The sequence below is a fragment of the Achroia grisella genome, unplaced genomic scaffold (assembly GCF_030625045.1).
Source record: "Achroia grisella isolate CSIRO2021 unplaced genomic scaffold, CSIRO_AGI_Agris_v1 utg295, whole genome shotgun sequence".
In the NCBI taxonomy this organism is placed as follows: domain Eukaryota; kingdom Metazoa; phylum Arthropoda; class Insecta; order Lepidoptera; family Pyralidae; genus Achroia; species Achroia grisella.
Window position 1 is genome coordinate 869,616 of NW_026712783.1, and position 23,571 is coordinate 893,186.

The 23,571-nt window shown below is 35.3% G+C and overlaps 1 protein-coding gene across 1 annotated transcript in view; it reads left to right on the forward strand.

Moving 5' to 3' along the window:
- LOC131843329 (ribosomal protein S6 kinase alpha-5-like) overlaps nucleotides 1–20,306 on the forward strand; it is a 99,408-nt gene extending 79,102 nt beyond the window's left edge. The window contains exons 7-18 of the mRNA XM_059191955.1: nucleotides 9,741–9,913; nucleotides 10,610–10,691; nucleotides 11,044–11,206; nucleotides 11,581–11,693; nucleotides 12,113–12,232; nucleotides 12,899–13,003; nucleotides 13,474–13,641; nucleotides 14,565–14,683; nucleotides 15,403–15,502; nucleotides 15,670–15,772; nucleotides 16,003–16,142; nucleotides 17,800–20,306. Of these exons, the coding sequence (XP_059047938.1) occupies nucleotides 9,741–9,913; nucleotides 10,610–10,691; nucleotides 11,044–11,206; nucleotides 11,581–11,693; nucleotides 12,113–12,232; nucleotides 12,899–13,003; nucleotides 13,474–13,641; nucleotides 14,565–14,683; nucleotides 15,403–15,502; nucleotides 15,670–15,772; nucleotides 16,003–16,142; nucleotides 17,800–18,828 (2,415 nt within the window). The 3' untranslated portion in view covers nucleotides 18,829–20,306. The remainder of the gene's footprint in view (nucleotides 1–9,740; nucleotides 9,914–10,609; nucleotides 10,692–11,043; nucleotides 11,207–11,580; nucleotides 11,694–12,112; nucleotides 12,233–12,898; nucleotides 13,004–13,473; nucleotides 13,642–14,564; nucleotides 14,684–15,402; nucleotides 15,503–15,669; nucleotides 15,773–16,002; nucleotides 16,143–17,799) is intronic.
- Nucleotides 20,307–23,571: the final 3,265 nt, after the last annotated feature.

A 23,571-nucleotide genomic window follows, 5' to 3' on the forward strand; every position in this document is an offset into this window, starting at 1 on the left:
AAAAATATTACAATGCGTATGTTGGGGAAAGTGTGCTAAAAGATTAGAGTAATTCAAGAATGGTATATTAAGGTTTCTTAAGGGTTCGCAACGCACGTGGCACCCCTGGTGTTACAGGGGTCCATGGGCAACGGTAACAGTTTTTAATCAGATGAGCCGTATACTTATTTTCCAAAGTCGTATTATAAAAAAAAGGTTTGCTTTGACTATTATTGTATAGAGAAATATTAAAGAGATGTTAATGAAAAAAAAGTTGATATGGCGTGAAAGAAAGGGAATAACAAGACGACTGCTAGCACACATGAATGGAATAGAAAAATATATTACACCAAACGATATGAGATAAGAAAAAAATAAAATTTTCTTTCTAACAATTAATTAATCAAAACTTTCCAATATAGGTACAAGAATTAAGACATTGTTAAGACAAGTTCACTAATGACAATCGGCAGATATATGCCGAAGTAACTTGTAAAACAGAAATCTAATATTCTAGGGCTGCCAAAAAATATCGATTATGGAAAAAATCGATCATTTTCTATAAATAATCAATTGTTTTTAAGAAAATATATATTCATATCTATATTTTTTTTATATGGAATTTACGTAAAAACAATAGTAAATGGTTACCAAGAAATAAAATAACACCCACATGCCAAAGGGTTAAAAAAACATATCTATAACCGTTTATAGAATGTGGTAAATTCTGTTGTTTAATTAACAATGTATTCGATTATTATGTAAACAAAAATAATCGATTCTTTATACAAAATGTTACATCCCTAATCTTATCTCATCTCTCAACTTTGTCCTCGTACTTGCTTTCCTTAATATGAATAATTGAGTTGGTACAAGTAATGATCTCTGCAGATCCGAGATTATCCCAAATTTTGCCACGAGTTTTCCTCAAGGCAATTGCAGTTTTATTGCGTGGAATTGAAATTAATGAATTAAAACTTATCAGTCTTATCTTTATTGTAACCTCATTACTTAATATGCATTATTAGAATTCGAGTAATTATTATAGGCCCGATGATTATCTTACTAATTTAATTTTGGTGGTATAAATATAGGTAGTATAATACCTTATGATAAACCTATAAGTTATTGATAAATGAATGTATCCATTACTTAAAAAAACATTTTGCAAAATAGAAAAAAATCTTATATAAATTGACAGACTAATGAAAAATTGCAAATAAAGTAATTTTAAACATATTGAATTTTAATTTTTACGATTATGCATGCAGTATTTGAATGCGCAACTTCGTTTGTGTCATATAAGAAAGTACGAGAGGATTCTTGAAAGGAATATATTTAATCTTTTACAAAAATATTTAATTTATACTCCTTGGTGTAATATTTGGTTCCTATTGGTGGTACCGTCGTTTCTTCGATATATGGACAGCACCGCGGACATAGCGACATCACGTCGTTATTACAGGCTGTTGTAGATATATATGCCTTGACATTTTAAGCAAACTTTTCGGCGGCTGAAGCAAGTGAAACAGAGGTAGCCACGTCTTCGTCTACTTTGTTGTAATTCTCCTTCTATGGAATTAGTTTTTTTTTATTTAGAGAAAGACTGACTAATTTTCTATAGCTGCTTGTAGTGTAATGAATACTATCATGTAGGCAGATCTATATTATTTTTTATGACAAATGTACGCAATCGTCAATACGCGTAGATAATCTGAAACAATACAGAGTACAATGAAGCTGTAACGTGCTGCGCCCGGACTCACGTGGCCCAGTGGCGACGGAGGCGAGGTCACGTGACCTGTAGTACAGTCGGCTACATATTTGTGGCAATCAGAGTGGACAATATACCCCACCGGTTAGTGATGTAGATTAATAACCCCATTGCTAGCCATGTACCATGTCAGGTTGCCATCCACACGGTTGCCCACGGAAATCATCGTGATAAAGTCCTAGTGAATTTGCCACCATGGGCCAACTGACTTGATCTCACACTCATGCTCCACTAGTGCCCTGTCAGCGTATACCGTTAGCGCAGGCGAATGCACCATACCATTGAACAGGGATGATCCATTGAAAAAATCAATTACGTTACAACTAACAGGAGCTTAATTACAATAAAAAGTGTAGCAAAACTAGGGACACGTTACACAGACGAAGTTGCTCTTATCAGCTAGTTTTAATATATACAAAACTTGTATTAATATGTCCAGGAAGCCGACTGTATCTTTTGTGAAAATTATGTTTACCAACTTGTTCTTGTTTTTTTTTCTATCAATGAATGGTCCTTGATGATTCCTCAAGTTATAGTTTTTATGGTTTCCCACAAAAAAAAAATGTTTACATCAAAGTAATTTTTTTGTAATTTTAACCCACTTCAAAAATATGTACGGTTTTTGAAATCTATTTGATTCTATTAAGTTATTTATTGCACGATGAGAAAAAAATTGTATTGATAAGAACGGAGTAATGTAGATTTCAGAATTTCTATTGCTTGTTTAGTACCCATAATAAATGCTCTGTTTAATTTACTTTAGGTTTAGTCCGCTAACCGTCAGTTGCTCTAGGTTATTATTTTTAAAATATTGTGTTTGATTTAGTTTATTAATTAAGGGAACCATTTATCAACGTGCACATGACACTACTAGTGTTCAGGCGTCCATGCTCGGTGGTTTAGTGGTTAAGCAATGTGCTTTACTTCCGATGGTCGCGGGTCCGATTCCTCGCACGGTGCAAACATTTGTATGCATGAGACTGAGTATTCGTATCGGTTTGGCTGTTATATATATATAGTTATGTGTGTATTTACAAGAAAAAAGTATGTATTGTATTGTATATGACAGTAGTTTAGTACACATAACACAAGCTCTGCTTCAACTTGGAACTAGATGGCGCTGTGGGAATTGGCCAAGAATATTATTATTAATATTCAAATGCAGTAATTAAGAAATAGGTTTACCTATTGAAAACAGTTATAATATCTAATTTGGACTCCCGTGAAAGGTCAATGCGTCAGTCATGACTCGTGACTCACATAACAATAAATCGAACTATGATGCTTTGTGGGTGGTCCTGTATGGAGGATCAAACGAGTGCCATATATTCGTAACCTTGTAAACCCATACACGAAAAAAATTGATAAAAATTGTTTTTTTTTTTGCTTTATAAATATCCTTCAACTTCAACCAGCATGCTTCTTCTCGATTTTAAAATGAATCAGAGGTTTTAAACTTAATCGAATATTACTCCAAACCCATCTTTTAAACTTGATAAAATCTGCTTGAATGGAATGTAAACAACATGCCTAGATGTGTAATACATGCACTTATATGTATAATATAAAAAAAACCTCTCGTCTCTTTCTTTAGACGTAATCGAAAGAAATTAATTTGAAAGAAAGTAATAGTTACATTATTTCAGATGGATAGAATTTTTTTTTATGTATATTGTAACCATAATTATGTAAAATTAATTAATTTTGGATAGAAAATTATTTTTATGTATTTTTTTAAAGTCTATAATTGTGTAAAATTAATTAATACTGGTCAACAATAGATACTATATTTTCTGTGCCACTGTAATGTTGTAGGGAATGAGCAGTGCTTATCCGAAAGTACAGGATTTTTTCATATTTAAAATAGAATAGAAAATTATTCAAATAAACTTAATTTAATAGTCATAACGATTTATTAATATACCGCTCATTCGGAACGCTGTCTCATCACAAGAAGAACGAGCAAGAAACTTGTGTTATGCTCTTTTAAATAATCGTTGTTACTTTACATTTTTCAAGTCGAAGTTTTTATGTAGTATATATAGTTTAATATATAGGAAGTAGGCTGTCCCTTATATTTTAAGGATAAAATATGACATTATAGTGAACCATTACTAAATAAATAATATAAATAAATTGTTCAAGTCTGGCGATGCGATGTCGAAACGGGTTGTTAGTAGTAGTGTACTAAATGAACTATACACAACTGTCCGTCTATATGTCCGCATTATGCAGGGAATATTTCGCTTGACATTGGCCGGGGCGTTTGACGAAATTATCGCTGAAACAAGGTCATTACTTGCTTCGCGCAATATTATTACCACTCATTACTTACTTTATTCAAGGCAATAAAATATGGTAATATAAATTAATGTTATGTGCTCGGTTTTTTTCTTTTTCTATCAGTAGACATTGTACGAAGTTTGCAAGGCAGCTCTGTCAAATCGATATCTTCGTCTCACCCTACAGAAATACAGCTTACGAAGCAAGCTGCTTGGCGGCTGAAATAGGTGAGACTGAGGTACACACGCAGACGATCTTTTACGGTGTACTTCTGGTAGTCATCTTTTGATGAACATATAGTCTAGTTTGTCTGGAAGAGATTGCATTAGTGAGAAGACCGCCTTTTGTACTAAGTTTTATTTTTAACTAGCTACCTAGCCCGGCTTCGCACGGGTACATTACAAAACTAAATCGGCTTTCTGTACTAAAATATGCACGTATTGTACATGTAAACCTTGAGTCGCTGAAAACTGCATTCAAGCCGTTGCGTAATTTCAAAGATCTATGCGCACATACAGCCGAGGCGACTTTGTTTTATACCAGTGTTTCCCAACGTGGCGCCCCACAGGTGGGCAATTTGATTGTTAAGGAGGACAATTCGAAAAGGTACTCTTTATTAAAATTATATGGAAATCGAATTTAAATTTTTCAATACAGATTTTGAATTTTTACTTATTGTTTCTTAATTGAATGTTATAAATTATGGATATTACATGGAATTTTAGAAAAGCTAAGTTGGGCTAATTTCTTTGGGAGATACATATATATGTTTTATACTATGTAAAGATATTATAATTTGGTACACGTCCATTCAATGTTGGTGCAAAAAATACTTATAAATATTTAATTTATTAAAGTTGACGGCTTCGGTAGTCTAGCGGTTTAGCACACAGCATTACTTCCGATGTTCGCGGTTTCGTTTCCTCGCCCGGTACAAAGATTTATATTCATAAGTATGATTATATCAGTCTGGTTGTTTTCTGCGTATATTTTGTATGCTTTTATAAATAAAAAAGAACATTGAGTAGACAGAAAAACATACAGTTGACAAGATCTACTGTATTGGTGGCAATACGTGGGTCTCTACAAACAATAAAAAACATGAATTTCAATCACGTGCAACGTACGTGTTAAATGGTATTGTTGTAACTGATAATTTATTCCCTTTGCTTTTATCTTCGGTTATTATATGTTTTTCATCCGATATATTATCTTTTCAATCTATTGATCTGTGTAACTCGCAGTGTATTATTCGATATGATTACTGCGTTCATTTGATTTCAAATATAAGTACTTTTATGATTTATAAAATCCGATTTTGATGATGCTCTTAAGATTGTATAATCGATTACCATATTCTTTCATTATCTATCTGTCTATCTATGTAATCTATCAGTTCTTCTGCACGATGAATGACAATCAAAAGCATTTATATTTATTAATAGTTCAGCCCGTGGTTTCACCCGCATGAAATTTTATAACGTATATGTTATTTAATATAATCTTATGTATAAGCTATATTATTGTAAAGTTTCATTAAAATCCATTCAGTGGTTATTGCGTGAAAGAGTAATAAATATCCATCCATACTCACAAAATTCCGCGTTTATAATATTAATAAGATTATTATAAATAAGGATTATTATTATTTATATATAGATAGACATAACGTTGTGACTTTCTTACATATTACAATTATGTTAATGTATACAACACTCACATAATTATAACCTATGTCCCTCTGAAGTAATGTATTACATTTCAAAAATTTTTTATATCGGTCAAGTATGTAGTTGAGTTTAAGCATTACAATATGAGTAACCAATCATTCTTATATATAATACAAATCAATATTATAGGACCCATAATGTTATGTCGATATTAATTCTATTATCTATTTATTGTATATTTAATTGTTTTATATAGTTGATCACTGGCATGAAAGTCTTATAGTATGTGACTATTATTCTATTTTTTTAAACCAGTGTTTTAACACAATATACATGAGAATTATGTATTGAAAATATTAATAATATAAATACTAAAAATAGTCTGTCGTACAACACATAAATAATTATTGTACCTATTATTATTGTTGTTTCGATAAAGCAAAATACAAGTAAATCTAAATATGGTTGTCTACTGAGTAATTGTTTACAATATATAAATATATATAGATATGTATATACACATATATAACAAATAAATACTATGTTTCCACATCGACAATTAAAATTTAAGTAAATACAAGTACATTCAAAGACCTTGGTCAAAATTGATGGACAGCAATTGTTACTATGCAAAAACTAGCCGAAAATCTGCGAACGACCTACTTAGACACAATTACACACACAAATTATACTCGACCTTAACGACCTCACAAAAAACCGTGGTTCACTAACTAATAAGTCTAAGAAACCCCACCTATTACAACCGGTGTGTTCATAAAGCTCAGAATTCTTTGAATATTATTTCACAACGTAACATAACCTTCCGCAATCGCTGTCGACCTCGCTCCTATCACGTTCAAGGTTCGGTTCCTTGTTGTAGTATTGTATTTTAGACCTTATGTTCGTGGGTATAATGCACAAATCTGTCGTAACTACTGACTGAGTCACGATGAAATTTCGAAATTCTCTGATGAGCTTATTCTTCGTCTGGTTAACTAGAAATTTATAGGTACGTAGAACATTCATACAGGAGGCAAGTTCTTTGAATTGTGATAACTTTTTTTTATATTTGCAATTCGTGTGCCAAGATTTACCAATCCATTATGTTTTATTTCAAAATGTTCATCTATGATGACCTCTATGGTGAATTGCTTTGCGTAATGTAGGTCCTCGGTTCGATTCTCGGTGATGTTAATTTTAGAAATTATATTTTATAGATACATACAAAGTTGTATTGAGGTAGGAGATATTTATACACTTTGCACATCTACCAGCTTCCCACATATATTATACATATAAATCTTCCTCTTGAATCACTCTACCTATTGCTAAAAACTGCATTAAAATCCGTTGCGTAGTTTAAAAGATATAAGCGAACAGACAACGGAAGCGGCTTCATTTTGTACTATGTAATGATTAACATTGTATATTTCTTATGCTAATTGCGCGGGCATTGGTAGTGTAGTATTGTAGCTTGTTATTTTTACAATTGTTTATCGTTTTTCTATTGCTTGACCTTAGTCCCATTTATTTGGGGTCGGCCCCAATCAATCTTTGGTCAATCTTCACCACTACGGTCTTTCCTAGTCCTCAGGGGTGTTATTTCGGTTAAGTCTCTATTAATAACAAACATCCATATAAGACGGGGTCTACCGCGTCCTCTGTGCTGGGTACTCATGTTAAATATTGTTCGTGTCATGAGGTCGGATGGTCGCGGCATGACATGACCGTACCACCTTAGGCGACTCTCCAAAACCTTATTTCTACGATTGTTTATAATACTCTTAATACTGGTATGTATCTAAATAGCAAACGGTCGCCAAGGTTCCGCGCACGGAAGCGACCATTCGACACTCTTCGGCTCCCGTCGGCAATTGTCGGCTGTCCAGAAAAATATTTACACACGCGTTATTGTTGCTACGTTCATAATTATCTTGTTTGTTGAGTACAATCCACATTGATACAATGTTTGTTTCTTCTACGAATTTCTAGATAATAAACAACAAATAGCAATTCTAATTGGTTCGTCTGCAATTAGATTTCATGTGTACTTTCATCGTTTAGCTAAACTAATACATATTGTGAAGAGGAAAGATTGATTTTTGCTTGTGTATGCTAATATTTAGATGTTAGGTGTAGATATTTATGTTTGATGCATATTGCATATATGATGCTGATTATAGAGTAGTGCAGCCGCGCTTTAATTATTATTATATTTTTATATACATACGATTTTATACATTTATTTAATACTAACACAAATAATACATTCAATTATATGTACATAATCAATTAACCTAGAAACCTACTCTACTTATGTATTTGTTTATTTAATGTACAGTTAATTTAATGAATATAAAGTTATTAGTCACGCCAATATGTAAAGATTTAAAACATATAGTTTTTGCCAAAACATTGCCTAATAACAGTAAGATATAAAAATCGAATGAAGTTCGAACTTTCATCACTGCTGAAACTAGTACGTATTTACGTATTTACTATACTACTGCGTACTATGGACACAGTAGTATAATTGTAATAGTAAATATCGTAATAAATACTTAGATAGGAGGGGTGAGAGGGGTGAGGGAGGGGTTGGTAGCTAGATTGGTAGGATTGTTACCAATGTACCATGTCATTAGACCGTCACGCGGTAACACCTGGAAACCATCGTGGTGAATTAGTAATGGATTATACACAGCGGGTTAACCTGACTTCATTCTCAGTCTATCTGTCTAATGGTCCATCAGTGAAGACGGGGGCATCATTCTATTTTATACGTTAAAAAATTACATAAAACATAACAGACTTCATTATGGGGTTCAGCTGCAGACTCCAACATAAGCAAAGGACTAAAAATATCTTGAAACAGCGCATCAATGCGCCTTGGTTTGCGAAATCATCTGAGGTTCATGAGTATCACAATACAAACACAGTAGCCGAAGAGATAAAACATTGCTGTTTCAAATAAAGGACACGGGTAGGAAATCATCCTAATGTGCTGGCCACGACAACATCGTTGCTTTATAAGCGTAGGTGACTGGAACTCGATGACTAATTAGGACCACCTAAAGAGACGATGATTCTACCGGGAATCACATTCTACCCGCGTCATAACTTTTAACACATCTGTTCATAGTCTTGGACTGATTGCGAAGATGGACGCAGAAAAAAGCAGTCCTTTGACCGTAAGAATGCATCATAGAGTGTAAAGCAAGGGGGCGAAAGGAATTGTTGGTAATGTGAAGTCGGTGAAGTTGGTGAAGTGAACATCCTGCACTGGTGCCCCGCCAACGTAGCCGTTAGCGCAAGCGGTACCATTCCATAATCATCCATTTAAAAAAATGTAAAGCAAAAGAAAACAAATAAATGAAACGATCACAAGGTAACGCGACCTTCGTAAAATGAAAACTTTACGCTCCATTTCGTGTGGGTAATCAAACGGCGATGTAGCCAGTTATCGCAACGCAGCCTGCCGTGAATGAGAAGCTCGATTGATTTGTAGAAATCTAGTTGAGTCCCGTGGCGCTCCCAGTCTGAAATATAGGTCACGTTACTCGCTGTAATGACAGCTTTCTGTAGGTTCAAGAATTTTTAAAATCGATCCATTACTTTTTGTGTTTATACGTTACATAATTTTAGTGTAATATAATATGGATATCTTAATATAACATGGTTATATCTTAATATATCTGTTCTTCTCTTACTTAGTACTAAGATCGACATAGAGCTGAGCTGAGGTTCGAAACCCTAGCGGTGCCCTCAGACTAAACGTATTGGTCAGGCGGGAGTTGGCCTTCAGTCGCTTCATAAGTCCTTCCTTTGGTTTAGAGTGCCATCTGCACTCGCCCCCTATCTTCCGGTGAAGCTGTAAAGGCCAGCTGCGGCCACCATTAGAGTAGTCCGAAAAAAAAAACAACATAGTAAAACGTCATATGATTCCGTATTTTCCGTAATATTCCGGTATAAACAATGACCATTCTATGATTTAAAAAAATGTGTTTTAACTAATTTGACGGTATCTTTGTTCACAGGCTGTCGACTGGTGGTCAGTTGGTGTACTCACATACGAATTGCTGACTGGCGCGTCACCTTTCACCGTCGAGGGTGAGAAAAATACTCAGCAAGAGATAACGAAGCGTATAGTGCGGTGCAGCTATCCAGTGCCGACTGACGTCAGCCCTGAAGTGCAGGATTTTATTAGGAAGTGAGTACAACTTACATTACTTTTTTATTATAAAGAAATGGTTTACTCCACTGCGGTAATGATATACGCTGGCGATAGCTAATAATCCATGGATAATGATAGGGTGAACATGATGTCAGGTCAGTTAGCCCATCCTGAGCAGGTATTTATCACCATGATTTCCCTTAGAAACCATGGTGATAAATACCTGACATGGTACATTGCTAGCAAATGTTTTGTTTGTTTGTTTGTAATTCTTTATTGTACAAAATATTAATAGATACATATGTCTTATAAAAAAATAAATAGATGGTACAATGGACTTACATTTTGTCTACTAGCAAATGTTTTTTGTAAAAAAAAAAACTAAAAAGTCAATATTAATCTATTTCCAATTTGACCGCAGATTAACAAAAGAATATGCGTAAGTGTGTCAAATACATGGTAGGGTGTGTATTTTTTTTATTGAATTAATGTATTTTGTAAGCAAAATTGAAAAAAAAATTGGTATTCTGTACTCCTTCTCTATATAAATTATAAATGGGTAAAATTCCATTTATATCACGATGGTTTCCAAGGGGAACCTCGTGGAGGCCAACCTGACATGATTAGCTAGCAATGGGTCTACATTTTTTACAACAAATACCCTTTCCTTCCAATGACACCCCTATAGTACTTAGTATTCCCCGTTTTAATAGTATGATATTATTTTTACAGGCTTCTGGTCAAAGATCCTCGCCGGCGTCTTGGCGGTGGTGAAGAGGACGCCGGTGAATTGAAACGGCATCCGTTCTTCCAGGTCAGTTTTTTTTTCTTACTATGACGGAGTTGCCAGACTAGCTTATTGTTCCAATTACGAAAAAAATATAATCACACTGAATTATTTGTGTTTAGTAAGTATACATGACGGCTGACGACTCCAACCTACTGGTCTAGCGGTTTAGTGTGTCTCCTTTGGTTGAGGGTTCGACGCCGCGTGCGATGATAACATTTGTGTTCATAAATATGTTTGTATCTGGGTGTTTTTTATATATTTAAGTATTTATTATCAGTTGGTATGAGTACATAACACAAGCTTTGCTTAACTTGATGAGCTACATAGCGCAGAGTGAATTGTCCTGGGTTATTAAAAAATTTTTTGCATTCAACAGAATCTAGACTGGGAGGCAATTTCACGTCGAGAAATTGCTGCCCCCTTCGTGCCTCAGCTCTCGCACGCGGCTGACACGTGTAATTTTGCTGATGAATTCACCAGGATGCCGCCGACTGACTCACCAGCACAGGCGCCCAAACATCATGACAAACTGTTTCTAGGTAAATATAGTGAAAATACATAGATAGATACAGATAGATAAAACGTGTATTGCCAATATTTTACTGCAATACAATTTTTTAATGGAATGGTGCACTCGCTTGCGCTAGCGGGTACTAGTGGAGGGTGATAAGATGAGTATGAGATGATGAGTCGGAGTTGGTACATGGAGATGAGATATGGTACATTGCTAGCAGTGGGGTTACGACTCTAAATTTCCCCCCCTTCACAAATACAAAGTGTTTTAGTGATTCGTTCTGTTTGTGATAAGCCTACGTTCTGAAAGAGTTGTAGAATTTAAAAAATGTGACTATTCAAAAATGCTTACATTAAGTTTATTTGACTGAAGTTTAATTCTATTTCTATTCTGTTACAGGCTACTCATACGTCGCTCCGAGTATACTGTTTTCGGAAAATATAATATCTGATCAAATATGGATGCAGGCTACTGGACAGAAGCACGACAAATTAAAAGGATGGGTGGCCAAGGTACAGACATTTTCTATAAATCTCTAAGTTTAAGAGCCCAGGGCCCATGTATAATATAGTGTGTAGTGGCCATTCAAAGTGTTTTTGTATTGTTTGTACTAATTATATTGAGCTTCTAAGCTTAGTAACTTGGTATTTATCCTATTGAATAAATGGTTGATTTTAAAGTGCAGGATAAAGAAACGTTCAATTACTTCAAAAGAAACTTGATATAGGAGTGAAATGCCATAACTCAGAAGAATGTAAATATTTAATTTCCACTTTACCTAAAAGAATAAGTTAAAGTTGAAATTAAAGCTTTGAAGTTTATGAAATATTAATGTCATTATTGTGAAAATTAATATAATTAATTTAATGTAACCAATTGTCTTTGCTATGCGATTTTGTTAAATATATTTAATACATTGCTTTCTTTGCAGGACTCGCCATTCTTCCAGAAATATGCAGTGGACCTGAGCACACCTCTACTTGGGGACGGATCGTACTCCGTATGTAGAAAATGTATACACAGACAGACGGGCAAGGAGTATGCTGTTAAAGTGAGTTATTTTAACAAATTATATCCTCATTTTTAATTAATTTAAAATGCAAAAGTTCATGACAATCAGGTAAGGCGTTAGGTCTTTAAGCGAAATAAAAATAATCCAAATATATTTACTATCACATTGTAATAATAGTCTTTTTGTTTTACTCATTATTATTATTATTTTATATTTGTATATTATATGTTTTATATTTATATTTTTTAAATTGTAATTTGTGTGCATCTGTACTGGGGGCAACTGAAAATCAGCACTGGAAACTGTTTTCAGCAATATGCTGAGTTGTCCACTTAGACTCTGTTTTGTATGGTAAATTGTCGATTGTATTTTTTTTGTCATTATTGTTGTGTCGACGAGTAAATAAAATTCTATTCTATTCTATGTATCTAATAATTATTATTATAGCTTTGTTTTTACGAAATATCTCCTTTGGAAAGTTTGCACTCTTCTCTGAGAAGATAAAAACCATCGCTCCTAAGAATATCCTACAATTCTTGTTCCTGACAGGTCTACGTAGCAAACTCTGAAAAAAGACGAGCACAATAGATCTATATAGGTCGCAGTGCTACAGGTCGAAGCAGAATAGCCCAAACCTCACAATAAAAAAAAAGGGTTGTCTGGCTGTCTGGTCAAATTATAGCTTTGTTTTTTTTTTGTTATCAGATAATTTCAACACAGAAGAAGGATGTTAAACAAGAAATAGAGTTATTAAAGGCGTGTCAGGGCTGCCCCTACATCATCACCCTGCACGAGGTGTTTCAGGACTCGGTAAGTTGTACATAAAATGTAATGGAATAGAAATAATCTTTATACAAATAAGGCCACTTCCTGTATCTCATAAGTCTGTAATTTGTATTTTTTTTTAAACCACGAATGGTGGGTTGATGGCAAATAAGCATACGGCCCATTGGATGATAAACGGTTACCGTAGCCTATGGTCGCTTGAACCACCACGGGTGTCTTGACCGCGTTGCCAACCCTTAAGACACCTTCTAATAATAGAAAAACCCCAAAATCAAATCAAATTATGTATCTTTATTCGTGTAGGTCTATTACAGATTATTATGATATGTGAGATCTACCGTTAGTTAGAAGTGCTTTCGAGATTAGAAGAACTGACAACAAATTTCTCATTATCCAATATTTTATTTTCTTTTTATTATCTTTCTTTCTTCTTTCTATTATTTTTCGGTTTATAATACTCGAAATCACAATAATTATTAATTGATTTGTTTCAGGCCTTCACATATATAGTGACGGAGTTGGCTACGGGTGGAGAGTTGGCGTCGGCACTGGCCATCGGTGTACCTGGCGAGAAGGTGGCTCGCCGTCTGCTAGGACAGCTGGCTCTAGCCGTACGCCACATGCATTCCAAGAACATTGTGCATAGGGATCTCAAACCTGAGGTGATCATCAACAGTAATAATTACGATAATTAAACTAAATTAAACTTTCTGACCCAAGATTATACTCTACCCCAGAAGAGATACAACAAGTATTGTAACCCTTCTTGATATATGTAAAATATACATTTTGTTTTGAGGTTTTAATGGAATGGTGCACCCGCCTGCGCTAACGGTTTACGCTGGCGGGCCACCAGTGGAGGATGATAAGATGAGCATGAGGTCAGGTCAGTTGACAAATTCACGGGGAATTTAACACGATGGTTTCCAGGGGGAACCGCGTGGAGGTCGACCTGACATGGTACATTGCTAGCAATAGGGTTATCAATCCACATTACCAACAATCCACTTCCCCCCATACATATATATTAAGAGAGGGTTACCACTATAATAAAAGTTGTATATGTGTAGTAATCTTATATATAAAATTCTCGTGTCACAGTTTTCGTTCCCATACTCCTCCGAAACGGCTTGACCGATTCTCATAAAATTTTGTGAGCGTATTGAGTAGATCTGAGAATCGGCCAACATTTATTTTTCATCCCCCTAAATGTTAGGGGTAGTCCACCCCTAAATTTTTTTTTTAAGGCAAACAACGTTTGTCGACAGCTAGTGATATATAGTAATATAAGTACAGGAGACAACAAAATATCAGCGCTGCAGATTTATCTGTAGCGTTATGCTGAGTTGGTTGCCTATTCACCATTGCGGTAGAGTCACCACCATTTCTTTTATATATTCATGTATTTCTTGTAACTCATGTATACTATGTGTCTGTAATTGTTGAATAAAGAATTTATCCCTCTACTTACTATTGTCTATTGCTGAAAACTGCATTAAAATCGTTTACGTAACATTAATAGATGTAAGCGAATATTTTATACTATGAAAAGATAATTACATAAAGTTAATTGTATTGTTTTCAGAATATCTTGCTGACGAGTTGTCGCCTCAATGAAGCTAATATTAAAGTAGTCGACTTTGGTTTTGCTCGCCGCATCCCCGAGTCTGATGAACGGCCGCGGATGATGACGCCGTGCTTCAGGTGATGATGACGCCGTGCTTATAGATCATCTTATGATAGTTCAGCTCTTAGATACAGTTTCAGTACCAAAACTAACAGATTCCCTTCTAAATCTGCCTGGAAAGAGACTCAATAGTCGTATAAAGAACTTTCTCTGTAAAAAAACTTATTATAAAACTGAAGAGTTTGTAAACATAATATAAATTATAGTATCTACAAGAACGTGATAATAATGTTTTTGTGGAAAAACTTAAAATTCATAGCGGTGACAATATTATCTGATTGCATTAAGAATGACTTATTATTGTACTCTTACTTGTTTTTGTGTAATTATTTATTAAAAAAAAAACATTTATTCAAAACAGCAACACATAAGTTTCTTGCTCATTCTTCTTGTGATGAGTCTGCGTTCCGAATGAGTGGAAGAATAAAAAAAATGACTATACCCAAGTGCATGTATTGAGTTTATTGAATAAAGATTATTTCTATTTCTATTCAGTTCACGATGGCCGTTGGTTGAATTTCACATACCTACGGTTATCAATATTAGTTTCTTGCCAGTTGCTCTCAATTGAATCTGTATACTGAACTGGACGGTAGAGAAAAAATATTAATACAAAAACTTCATAAGCAGCAAAAATGTCCTATATGAATAAATTATGTTTTATTTTATTTGAAACAAAATGACGCAGATCAAATATTTCTTTATGCAGTATATTGACTAGTAATGTATATTACAGTTTGCCATACGCTGCACCGGAAGTTGTATCCCGAGCTCGATGCAGCAGTGCCCCCGGGTATGGACCGGCGGTCGACCTCTGGAGTCTTGGTGTCATCTTCGTAAGTAGCTCGTATTATTCTGTCACATTTAAAATTAATAAATTAATTTGTAATGTGATGTCACATAAGAGGAAGGGGTCCTAGATTTCATGATTTTTACCATGAATAAAAAATACAATTTAAAATTTTATTGCGATGGTTACATAAAGTCGAATTTTACATTTCAGTACTTCATGTTGTGCGGCAAAGCGCCATTCCAACTGGCCTCCAAGAAGGAACCAATTACGGCTCTAATGGACAGGATTCGGAGTGGCAGCTTTAGCATGGAAGGTATGTAACCATGGAGAAATATATCCGTTTCACTGTGTTGATTTTGTGTCGTTGTCGTTTTGATTTTTATCTAACCTTCATCCGAAATAAGGAGCAATCAGTTGGTAGTAGCAGTGAGAGGTACGGGTAATGGGATTGCGCTTGGTCTTACCTCATCTGATGGTAAATGATGGCAAGACCTAGGACGTATATTATAGTATAAGAGATGAGATAATATGTAATGTTGTCAGGTGGTGCGTGGAGTTCAGTGTCGAGTAACAGCCGGCGACTGGCTCGGTCTCTGCTGAGTGTGGACGCGGACAGCCGGCCGCCTCCCGCCTCGCTGCTGCTCGCGCTGCACAACCACGCCGCGCCCACGTTCCACCTGGCGGTATGTATGACGGTGACAGCCGGCCGCCTCCCGCCTCGCTGCTGCTCGCGCTGCACAACCACGCCGCGCCCACGTTCCACCTGGCGGTATGTATGACGGTGACAGCCGGCCGCCTCCCGCCTCGCTGCTGCTCGCGCTGCACAACCACGCCGCGCCCACGTTCCACCTGGCGGTATGTATGACGGTGACAGCCGGCCGCCTCCCGCCTCGCTGCTGCTCGCGCTGCACAACCACGCCGCGCCCACGTTCCACCTGGCGGTATGTATGACGGTGACAGCCGGCCGCCTCCCGCCTCGCTGCTGCTCGCGCTGCACAACCACGCCGCGCCCACGTTCCACCTGGCGGTATGTATGACTGCTGCTCGCGCTGCACAACCACGCCGCGCCCACGTTCCACCTGGCGGTATGTATGACGGTGACAGCCGGCCGCCTCCCGCCTCGCTGCTGCTCGCGCTGCACAACCACGCCGCGCCCACGTTCCACCTGGCGGTATGTATGACGGTGACAGCCGGCCGCCTCCCGCCTCGCTGCTGCTCGCGCTGCACAACCACGCCGCGCCCACGTTCCACCTGGCGGTATGTATGACGGTGACAGCCGGCCGCCTCCCGCCTCGCTGCTGCTCGCGCTGCACAACCACGCCGCGCCCACGTTCCACCTGGCGGTATGTATGACGGTGACAGCCGGCCGCCTCCCGCCTCGCTGCTGCTCGCGCTGCACAACCACGCCGCGCCCACGTTCCACCTGGCGGTATGTATGACGGTGACAGCCGGCCGCCTCCCGCCTCGCTGCTGCTCGCGCTGCACAACCACGCCGCGCCCACGTTCCACCTGGCGGTATGTATGACGGTGACAGCCGGCCGCCTCCCGCCTCGCTGCTGCTCGCGCTGCACAACCACGCCGCGCCCACGTTCCACCTGGCGGTATGTATGACGGTGACAGCCGGCCGCCTCCCGCCTCGCTGCTGCTCGCGCTGCACAACCACGCCGCGCCCACGTTCCACCTGGCGGTATGTATGACGGTGACAGCCGGCCGCCTCCCGCCTCGCTGCTGCTGAGCGTCGACCTCGACCACTATCGTCCATGTCAATGAGAATTCATTCGTCATGAGAAGTCATCGGACATAAATATTAATAATATTTCAGGACAATTCACGCAGCGCCATCTAGTCCTAAGCTAAGCAAAGCTATGATAAAGAAGCATAAAGTATATGGATACGAGACAAGTGATATAAATACATAGATGATATTTTTTCTGTAAATAGTTACATATTATATATAGAAAACACCCAATACAAACTATCATAATAATGAATATAAATGTTTGTGGCGTGCGAGGAATCACACCCACGCACTTCGATAGTAAAGCGGAGTGGTATACCGCTAGATAACCGAGGCCGTCGTAATTATATTTATTTGTTAATTTGTTATTTTAACTCATATATTCAAATCTTATACTTGTGATTGAATTATATTTTTCTTATAACTTTTGTTTAAGCATTAAAAAGGTATTTTAGATGCATTACATGATGTTAGAAAAACAAGACGTTGTGTCTGTAAATAGATTTATAGACATATTACAATATATATCTGTTATATGTCTGTCTATGTCTGATTTTATACCTTTATTACTGTTTTCCTTAAACTACCATCTTGTGTTTCAGGATATGACCAAGGCGGAACTATACAAGCGGCGCAGCAAGAACAAGCAGCGGTCCTCAAGTGGGTCGGAACCTGGCACGTCACAATCAGAGCCTACCTTCGAACCCGACGAGGTCAAAGAATCCTCCTTACTCGAAACAATCGCGAACCTCAAAAATAGAATGAATAAGAATTCAATAGAAAATGACGTAGAACTAATCAAAGCAAACACACAAGACACTCCCGTCGATGAAACAACGGAGCCGCAGTTCGACGAGGATGATATACCCTCAGTAAAGCCAGTCGAAAAGACATACGCTAAATCTAGGTCGAAATTGGACGACTATATCTACGTGGAGAGCAGTAAAGGTCTCGACGGTACAGAAGTAGCGTTCCCGAAGGCCACACGCAGCACCAAATCCAAAGAATCTACTTCCCCCGTCCCTAGAAAACGTAGAAAAGTTGATACCAGACAGACCAAGAAAGCAGAAGTCAACGAAGAGAGATCGCTGAGGAGTAAAGTAGAAAACGGTAGAAAAGTTAAATCTAAAACTCCTCCACCTCCCAAACGGGTACTTAGAAACAAGAGTGTGACAGAAAAGAAAACTAGAGCAACCAAAGAATCTATTGAAAACGAGAAAACAGTTGTAACTAGAGCGACCAGGAAACGCAAATTCGAGGAAATAACTAAACCCGTATTAAGGGAGAAAGGTCAAAACGGTCGGGCGACCCGAAAAAGTAGCTCAGAGAAAGCTGAGACTACTAGAAAAATAGCAAGAGCTAAAAAGACTAAAGCAATGAAGCCGCTAACTCTAGAAATACAAGAGCAGAATGTCCGCATGACTCGTTCTAGAAGAAGGCGATTAGAGATCAGCCTCTCGCCATCGCAAGTGAAAAGTGTAGTGCCGGCGTTCTCATTCGAATCGGACCGCCGTATCGACTCAATCGAGAGCAATCGATCGTCGAAATTAAATACCAAAGCGACCAAAGCGAAATCGAGCAAAGCGAAGACGCCCGTAAGGTCTACACGCTCCCGCGCGAATCGAAGGTGAAATATCGAGTAATCGAATAATCGAATAGTGATGGAGTACGGACGCTTTGCTCAGGCATAGATTAAACAAATGGATACAAGTTATTTATTCAAAAGAGTTAGTTATATAAACGTAGTTAGCAATCTAATATGTCGCGTAATGTTTTATTTTTTAATTCCTTTATTTAATGTTACTATTAATTTTTAAGACACCTTCTTTCCGATTGGGTCTGTGCTGATTTGTCGGGACTTGGCTGGCATTTTTTTTTATGTTAAAAACTTTGTGTACATTAATCGTGATGCACTCTTGTTACAAGCTGGCACATGTCTCTTTTATTACCATTAGATTTAATTTTGACTATAATTTAATAGATTAAATTAGGTTCAATCCGAGTGGAATGTTTTAGAAATATTAGGCGTCCAATATAAACTGTTGATTATAAAAATAAAGAGAAAATGAAATAAAAAATGCTAATAAATTTAATATTATATCAAATATATACATATGTGAGTAATCTAAATTATCAGGCTAGTCTTTTATATAGAAAGTTATCGCTCCTTCCTGCTTTGGTAATGTGTAAAAGAAATTATAACCAAATATAAAATAATTCTGTTTTTCTAAAATGATTCATTTTGATTGGACCTACATGTTTTAGGTTAATAGGATGTGATTGCACTGTTCCAAGCTATCTCCAATTTGTTTATTAAGTTTGTCCGTCTCTATGTTATAATGTACAGTCAGCAACATATAAATATACAAGTCTGTGGTGATCAAATTAGACATAAGTATGATATCAACAATTTCTTGATCTATTAATTGAAAATTTGTTGTAAAACCGTAAATTTATCCATTTAAGTCATTTAACAAACATCAAATTTACCCACGAGTTCTATATTTAACCTAAAATTAATTATATACCTAAAAAAATTTAAAGACACAAAATACATTTATTTTATGATTTTTAAATTAACAGTTAAATTCATTTGTGTAATCAATCATAGTCGTATATTTATCTGCAGTTAACTGTACTTTAAAAAATCGCAATTTATCGCACGTTCGAGTTAAAGCTACGCGTACGACTAATCGCGGAATCGGTTGCGACAAACTTACAATTGTTTATTAGAGGCCATTCGATTGGAAATATATGAAATTGTTATTTCCGATTTGAAGTTCTATAATAGTCAAATATTAATGAAAATTATTTCACCCTTATTTCATTATTTTTCAACCTGGAATCTTTCGTGCGGAAGTTGTCCCCAGACTGTGCCCTGCCCATTTGCGACAAAAATGGACGACGAAATCCTTTAACCTTTCGTGTTTTCTTCATATTCATTATATAAGGCAATCAGTCTTATTCTCTGAATTATGCAATTGATTTTAACGTTTTTAGCAATAGATAGAGTGATTCAAAAGGAAGATTTTAAAGTTTAATATCTGCATATTAAAATACAGAAAAATGGATAAATTTAAAGATATAGGGGCGACTCACTGTATGTGTATATATATGTATATTAATATCATATATCTTAAACAAAAAATAGTCAATATTCATTTATAGCATATATAGGTACATTACCAGCAAATAATATATGTTATATTTGTAATATATAACCTATATTTCTAATATATACTAGAATAATTCCTAAATCAGTGCAATGGTTCCAGAATGGACTTTCCTCATCACAAGTTCCGGTCATAATATGAGTATAGATAATGAAATAATTTTCATTAATTCAAGAGATATATATTTATATATATTAGCAGATCTCTTTCCTTTATATACTTAGGTTATTTGTGTGTGTATATTTGTTTTAAATCTAGCGTAATAGTAGAAATTGTAAATGTTTTGGTATTATTTAATGGAAACGTTTTAACTTGACGAATCTTAACTTCCACATTGGGGCTTATTACAATGTCATATATATAGGAGTTATATCTATATAAACTATATATTATATATATGGTGTTTATAAACATTGACGCACTTTCAATGTTTTTTAAATATATATGTATTGTTTAATATCATCACTTTGTTTCTTACTTCACTTTGATCGATGGAGTTATGTATACCACATATATGACTGTCTAATTTATATATACATATATATATGTGATAATGTAGTAATCCTCGTTGATATGTTATCATATATATATATGTAAAGTGTGGTGAAAGTGCCAAAATTACAAGAAATTTTGTTGTTTGAATTGTAACTTTATATAAATTTTGGTTCTTTTATTTATTTTTTTTCATTTTTATTATCAATGTCCTTATTATTATCTTCATTTATTCACATTTTCCATTTCTAAGCGCTTTTACCAAAAAGATATGTTTTTTTTGTTTGTTTTCGATTTAATACACTGTAAATATTTAAATAATTAATAGAATTTAGTACAAAATCGGTGGAAGATTATTCGTTATTTATATGAAAAAAAAAATGTATTTAATAATCTCAAATTATCAAATATTTACGTGATTGAGTAATAAAAGCGCGATATCGTCTCTTTGGTTTTGTGAATTAAATAATTTGGTTTGAGATTCACAACTAGAAACTGTTAATTTTTAAATTAAGATAAATGAAATAAAAGCCTTTTAATTACTATATGAAAATTATTAAAAATGCATTATTTTATTTAAATCAAATAAAATAATATAAAACACAATCTGTAATTGATTGGAAAAATAAACAAATACAATTAACTATGAATGCGCTTAAAACTTTAAATGCAGTAAAGTTATACTGTGTCACCTAATTTTGTCGATTATTATGAATCATATCACCTATTATGCAAATATCTGAAGTTTCTAAACTAAATATTAATTTTAAAAAATGCAGTCATAATAATATATTTTCAGTTCTTAAGTAATAGTATGATTTATAAAGAAAGAACTTGATTTCGCTATAATTAAAAACCGTTACTTCGTACGCTTGAAATTTGGTTTTGATAACTTCAGGATTTCCATGGTGGTCATTTGTCTGATTAAATAATGAAAACTACATATATATTAGATTATTGACTTTTAAGTATATTTGAACTTTATTTTTGTTGTTATCCTTAAAAGTAATACGTCTAGTATATTTGTTAACAGTATTATACGTTACATTGTTATTTATAATGTTAAAAATGCTCAAAATTGAGGGTGTGACGGGAAGTCTTGAAATTAAGGATCAACCTGTCGAATATGTTGGTTATAAAATAATAAATAGTAATAATTATTGATAGGAAACAAAGCGATTACACTCCGTCGACTTTCAGTTGTTGATCTTGTGAATAGTTACTGCCCGCCAGAAACTAAAATACCTTTCCTAATGATCTGGAAGAATGGCGGTCCTCCACCGGGCGTTTTTCTAGAAACTTTTTGCCACGCACAACCACTTGTGGAATCACCTTCCAGCAATGGTATTTCCGATACGATATTGAAACCTTCAAGAAAAGAGATCTCTTAAAAGCCCGGCAACGCTCTTGCAATTGCACTGGTGTTGTAGGTGCATATGTACGGCGGTAATCACCATCAGATAAATGGCAAGCTCGTTTATGCTATAAAAAAAATGTCATATGCTAGACTTGTATAGAATTCACAGAATATTATCCAGAGTGGTGAATGACAAGAGATGGAGTGGAGTGGAGTGAAGTTGTCCATCATTAGATATTTTAATAGATTTTAACACTTAACTCTATTCTCAAATACCACCTTTTTGCGGACTACTCTAATGCTATTATGTCTAATACCATAACTGAACGCCAACTCCCGCCTGATAGATACGATGAAATACCACCAAAAATTTTATAAATTTTCAACAGAATTTTTCTTATCGTAATACATTAAAAAATACACATACTAATGGTTCAAATAGTTTTTAGGTTGTTTTTAGCATTATAAACTGGCTGATGTAATGAATAATACTAACCTAACCTGGATAATACGATATCATAATACTAGTCTTGTAACCTAGAAGCACACGTCAATTTCTGGCTACTATCAACAGCTTTACTCTATTATAATCATTCATCAACTCTTAAGGATTTCAGTCAAATTATAATTATAGAAATTGTTCGATTACGTGTGCAACTAGATCGGTAATTACGAGTGTTTTGTTTTAATTGTAAATACAATTAAATGTATTATAATATATAAATATTATATTACGTAGCTCGAGGTCGGAACTATTGTTAATTGTTAGTACATACACTGCATCACAATTATATATATTTAATACTTATTTTTTAAACTTTTACTTTTAATACGCATTGTTAATATAGATAAAACAGGTTTTAACATGAATAATTTTATGATAAATAAAGATAAAAAAAAAGTCGAGAGGTAATTCTCGACGTTTCGACTAGGTTGCACTAGCCAAGGTCAAGAGCTGACCGGAGTAACAATATTAATAATATATATTTAAGTTACTATTATTATTCGACTTCGAAAAATTGTTTCTATATTATTATTTATTAGTTTTTTTACCTGATTTCGATACTATAATCCACATGATGCTTTATACGGAAGTAGGTAACAATAATAAATAAATTTTTATAACTTAGTTCCGCCTTGGTAGCGTAAATATTCGACTTCTGTTATAAATATGAAAATATTATATATTGTGTAACTGCTATATAGAAGCTTATAAATGGCGATGAATGTTGAAAATTACGATATACATAATTTATACATAAGATTTGTCATCTCCATCAATTTATGTATATAAGACCACAATGTTACAGCCGAAAGTATTTCAATTATTATCTTCCAACTGGATTCTTTAT